The following is a 5,655-nucleotide window of genomic DNA, read 5'->3' as shown; positions in this document are numbered from 1 at the left end:
TCTCTTATAGAACCCAAGACTACCAGCCCAGGGATGGTCCCACCCACAAGGGGCCTTTCCCCCTTGATCACTAATTGAGAAAATGCCTTACAGTTGTATCTCATGGAGGCATTTCCTCAACTGAAGCTCCTTTCTCTGTGGTAACTCCAGCTGTGTCAAGTTGACACAAAAATAGCCAGTACAGGAGACAACTCTCCCTTCTGGGCAGTCTGTGCATCTATAACATCAGCTGTCCCTGCTCACAGAGGAAGAGTGCATTGACTACACACTCTTCAGATATTACCACAGTGGATACAAGAGGTGGGTCTATCCAGAAAAGAAAGGCAAGGAACAGCAGTGGTCAAGCACAAGGCCTTGGGTTCAATCTGTACAAAGGAGAGAGGGAATTTTTATGGCTCCCTCTTCACTGTACCCCAACACCAGTTCTCAGATTTAGTATTTACAGATAGCACAATAGAAATTTATGCAGTAAAATATCAGGGGAGTAGTGAAGTGAGCCAGAAAGATTGTCCCGGCTTATAAACAATCAGAAAACAAGACTGTGGAGCTAGGAAGGGAGAGACGAGCATCAGCTGATACGGATATTGAATGCCTTTTCTTGTTTTTCTCTAGGATATCACTACTTTAACTGGTGTTCCAGAAGAGCACATCAAAACCAGAAAGGTCAGGATCTTTGTTCCTGCTCGCAATAACATGCAGTCTGGAGTAAACAACACAAAGAAATGGAAGATGGAGTTTGATACCAGAGAGAGATGGGAAAATCCTTTGATGGGTTGGGCATCAACGTGAGTACTTTGCATATTGTCTTCAGATTGTCTAATGAAAATACTGAATTTTTTTTTTTCTTTCTTTAAAGAAAGCACTAGCCGGGCGGTAGTATCACAAGCCTTTAATCCCAGCACTTGGGAGGCAGAGGCAGGCAGATTTCTGAGTTCGAGGCCTGGTCTACAAAATGAGTTCTAGGACAGCCAGGGCTACACCCTGTGTTGAAAAAACTGAAAAACCAGAAAACCAAAAAAAAAAGAAAAGAAAACACTAATTCTTATAGCGAATATGCTTGTCTTTTTAGTAGAGCTAGGTTTCACTATAACTGAAAAATATGGAACTATATATATTCCTTTATATATTTATACATATGTTCATATGTATGCAGCTTAGAACAATATTGTAGAAATTCTATTCTGGATATGTTGAGATTAGCATCGATATATCGCATTCAAATATGACTATTGCTCAGAAATACTCTGGGAGTGATATCAGTAATTTATTGACACTACCTTGGTTTTGTTTCAGTGTGGGTTTTTTTTTTTTTTGAGACAAGCCCTCCCTGTGTAGCTCTGGCCAACCAGGCCTCAGTGCTCCTTTCTCCTCCCCTCTACTTCCTTATTGCACCACCATGTCTTTCAACTAAAACAATACTCCTGGATAACTCAAATCAGAAATCAGTTAACTTGAGGAAAACTTACAATTTCCTGAGATCTTGTGTGAGACTTTGTAATTAAGGTTATAAATAATAAATTATAAATTAATTTTTATAACATAGTAGAGTAAATTTTAGAAGGTACCTTTTTTTTTTTTTTCTGTATCCAGGAAACTTTTTGTTAGATGGGCTTCTACTTTGAAATTTCAATAGAGTTATATTGGGAAAATATATAAAACATAGATTTTTGTGAATCTTGATATCTTAAATTTTATGTTTCATGTAATATATGGAGTCTTTTGTAAATCATATATTTCCAGAGACCTAAGCTATTTAGAAGAAAAGTTTTTGTTCATACCTAGTGGTTAAAATGTTCTGATCATTCTTTTGAGTTACATGGGTTTTTGTATGTTCATCTATAACAGAGATTTATATATTGATGAATTTCCAGGAATATTCAGTAACAGATCGTTGTTATAATATTGATTGATACATTGTATATTCTAGCTTGTTTCTGGGGAAAACACTTTAGATAAGAACATTAGCCTAGTCAACATAGTGGCCAATAACATATAATCTCTGTGTTTTGAAGATTGGGTCAAGAAGATAAGGAGTTTGAGGCCAGCTTGGATTAAAAACACGAGTCACTATGAGAAAGGGGGAAAGATGGAGTTGGGGTGAAGGAGGGAAAAGGGAAGAAAGATTGAATGTTGTCCAGTTTACACACAGACACACCCATACCATCATACCAGTAATGGCTGAGGCGTCAATATCTAGATTAACAATAGACTAAACATACAAATGCATACATACTTTATATGAAACATTCCTGTGTGTTCTTCTGCTTAGATTTGGTGATGTCCACAACTTTGTCAAGGTCTGCCTAGACAAAGGCTTTGATCCAATGGTGAGATGCAGGGGGATGTCGGCTAGCCAGGCTTCTTTGTTTAGATTCCCATCTGTGCCCCAGGACTCTGGGAGACAGTCCTTATCCCTAGGTATCTGATGGTCACCTCTTGAATGAGCATTTCATAATGACTTCATTATGCTGCAGCCTGCTTCAGGGAAGAAGGGTGTGGACAGGACAGGGAGATGTGGAGGCTACTATTTTATTTCTGGGAAGCTACATACCATGTTTTGTTTAGTGTCTTAAGCCTTATCAGTGGGTTTAGTAAATAAACCTCACTTTGATATGCTTGCACAAATATTCACCCAGTCATCATCATAACATTGCTTTTAGAAATATCACACATTCTGAAATACTGATCACTTAATTAGTATGTGGGTTGAAAATTACATATTGGAGGTAAAACTTTTTTCAAAATATAGTTTGTTCAAAGTAAAACATTTTTAAAACAAGGGAAGTTTTCTACAGTTATTTGGTCTGAAGTTGTTTTTCATTTTAAACATTTTTTAAAACATTATTTTGTTATAGTACTGAAAAATAACCAAGTCGAAAAAATATAGTATGAAAAGGTTATGACTAAATAAATTTTTTACTAACACGGCAACTGTCACATTTGTTCATATCAGAGCCCAGTGTTTTTCAGTGTTTAGCTTCTTAATAATAGAAAATGATAGTGCTGAATTTTGGCTCCTTTTGTGGCACACTTTAAACCTCACTGGAGTTGTTGGAGTTGGAAGGTGCAGTTTATACATTTACTTAAAAGTTTATAAGCCGGGCGTGGTGGCGCACGCCTTTAATCCCAGCACTCGGGAAGCAGAGGCAGGCGGATTTCTGAGTTCGAGGCCAGCCTGGTCTACAAAGTCAGTTCCAGGACAGCCAGGGCTACACAGAAAAAAACAAAAAAACAAACAAACAAAAAAAAAGTTTATCATTTACAAAATATACATCTTGGGCAGGAGAGATTGCTCAGTAGTTAAGAACTCTTCACCAAGACCCAAGTTTGATTCCCAGCAGTTAACTCTGGATGGGGCATTCTATCTTTAACTCCAGCTCCAGGGCAGTCTGAGACCTCTGGCTTTTGTAGTCACCTGCATTCATGTGCACATACCCTCCCCCCCCCACACACACACACACTTACTTTAAAATAATAAAAATAAATCTTAAGATTTTGCATCTCAAATAAATGACTTCACCTTAATTTGGGTTCTCAGTTTACCTATATTTCATTTTATCATGATATATCTAATGTTAGCATGTAGAATGTAGGAAATATATTTAAAGCCTAGGCAAATATTCTCTGACTCATTCACATCTTCATCGTATAATTTTCTTTTTAATGAGAGGACTACTTTATTTAACAAGGAGGAGAAGGTATTTGTTCAATAAATTTTTGTACTTACAGACCATATTTTAGTATACTGAAAGAGAAATGACCGTAGCTCATACACCTAAAATATATCTTTTTTCAAAGACCCAACATTTCCTCATGTGGGTGATCTAAGCTTGATGATTTTTTCGTAGTATATTTTACCTACGATGTAAATGGAATAACATGGAGGATATAACAAAGACCTAGTCTCAGTGGTGAGGAAGTATTATAGTTAAAAACACAAGAAGCATGACCTGTGTACCTAGTGGACCTAAAAACAGAATCTTCCTGTATGTTTAGAGGTTCTTTTCTGACTTGTCTTTAATATGCAAATAGAAAAGACCAAGATCCCTAGAGTAGGGCCATGCTAACCTAAAAGGCAGTTCTGTAGTTACTGTGCCAGCGCTGTGATAGAAGCTTGGTCCTAAGTATTTTCAATGTTTTAGCAGAGGCAGATATGAGGCCTTGGTAGGGAAGTTGGTTTTGTGGCTAAAGAACAGTTTTTGGTTTTAAATATAGTGAATAAATATCATTGTTACCTATTTGTACTATTATTAAAAAATTTGAAAGGCCACTTTCTAACGTGCCTTGATCTTTGTTTTTAAGATTTTTAAAATTCACATTTTTAAATACTATATTGACATTTTGTATCTGAAGTGCAAGCTGCTTACTCTCTTTTAATTACTGGAGTCTTTTAAATGTTAGAACTCAAAGGCAAAAGGTTTAGCTTTATGTAAACTTGAGAAATATTATAAGATGTAAAAATCATTACAAGTTTGGCCCAAGATTTATTCAGTATAAATCTCCTTAATCCAATAGGATAGCACAGTGGGGACCAGAATGAACCATTCCTTGTTGTTTAGTAGTACAGCTAGTTGATTATTAAACTCACATATTTCTTCTTTACTTATTGTGTGTGCGTGTGTCTGTATGTGTGCTGAGGTCATCAGGTTTGACAACAAGCACCCTTAACCTAATGAGCTGTATTGTTAGAGAAGTAGCAATCTGTCATTTCGTTTCTAGAGGCAGCAAGTATTTTGTTTCATGTCAAATGGACATGGAAGGCCATCTACATTAAGCATAAGTGTTCATGAATTTTGATATTGCTAATTCTCTCATTGTCTAATTAGCCATATAGTATGCTTGATCCTTAAGCCATACTGACCAGTTACTGTGGACATGAGTCCTAAGTTTGTAGTCAGGCCTTTGGCTTCTCAGGAGTAAATTGTCTGTGCAGTCCTTTCCTCTGCACTGTTTGACTTTATTACAAAGTCACCTCTCAAATGTGTTTAGTAAGTTACTGCCTCCTTCCCCTTACTGATCTTATGAGCAAGTAAATGAGTGCTTGCATTTGTGGTGGGAGTAATCTGGACACATGAAATGATTGGCTGTTCATCTCTATCCACTATTAGGCATATACTCTGCCCACAGAAGAGAACTCAGTTAATACTGAATGTATCCGTGTGGGTTTTTCTTTTCAGTGTATATTTGATTTGGTGCATATTTCTTTTCAGTGCAAAAGCCTTTTGGGCAAATTCATTGCCGTAAGTTGCAGGATCAGGAAGCTTGCTGAGACACTTTCATCTTCAGATAGGAAGCTGATAGGATAACACAGGGAGAATGAGACCCTCAGCCCTCAAAACCTGCGCCCAACATCCTGTTCCTACAGCAACACTCTACCTTCTGAAGGGTCCATAATCGCCCCAGACAGTGCCACCAGCTGGGGACCACGGGTTCAAATACATGAGTCTATGGGGACATTTCTCATTCAAACCACTCTTAGAATCCTTTGCTTATCAGAACTCATTTAATAAGAATTCTTGCCTGACGTGGTGGTGCACGCCTTTAATCCCAGCACTCCGGAGGCAGAGGCAGGTGGATTTCTGAGTTCGAGGCCAGCCTGGTCTACAAAGTGAGTTCCAGGACAGCCAGGGCAACCCTGTCTCAAAAAACCAAAAA

The 5,655-nt window shown here is 37.7% G+C and overlaps 1 protein-coding gene across 1 annotated transcript in view; it reads left to right on the top strand.

Moving 5' to 3' along the window:
- The window catches only part of Ndufs4 (NADH:ubiquinone oxidoreductase subunit S4), a 92,833-nt gene that overhangs the window by 66,890 nt on the left and 20,288 nt on the right, over nucleotides 1–5,655 (top strand). Inside the window, exon 3 of the mRNA XM_021180357.1 lies at nucleotides 613–785. Within this exon, the coding sequence (XP_021036016.1) occupies nucleotides 613–785 (173 nt within the window). The remainder of the gene's footprint in view (nucleotides 1–612; nucleotides 786–5,655) is intronic.

This window comes from Mus caroli, chromosome 13, assembly GCF_900094665.2.
Source record: "Mus caroli chromosome 13, CAROLI_EIJ_v1.1, whole genome shotgun sequence".
NCBI lineage: Eukaryota > Metazoa > Chordata > Mammalia > Rodentia > Muridae > Mus > Mus caroli.
This window is presented reverse-complemented; position numbering and strand designations above follow the sequence as displayed.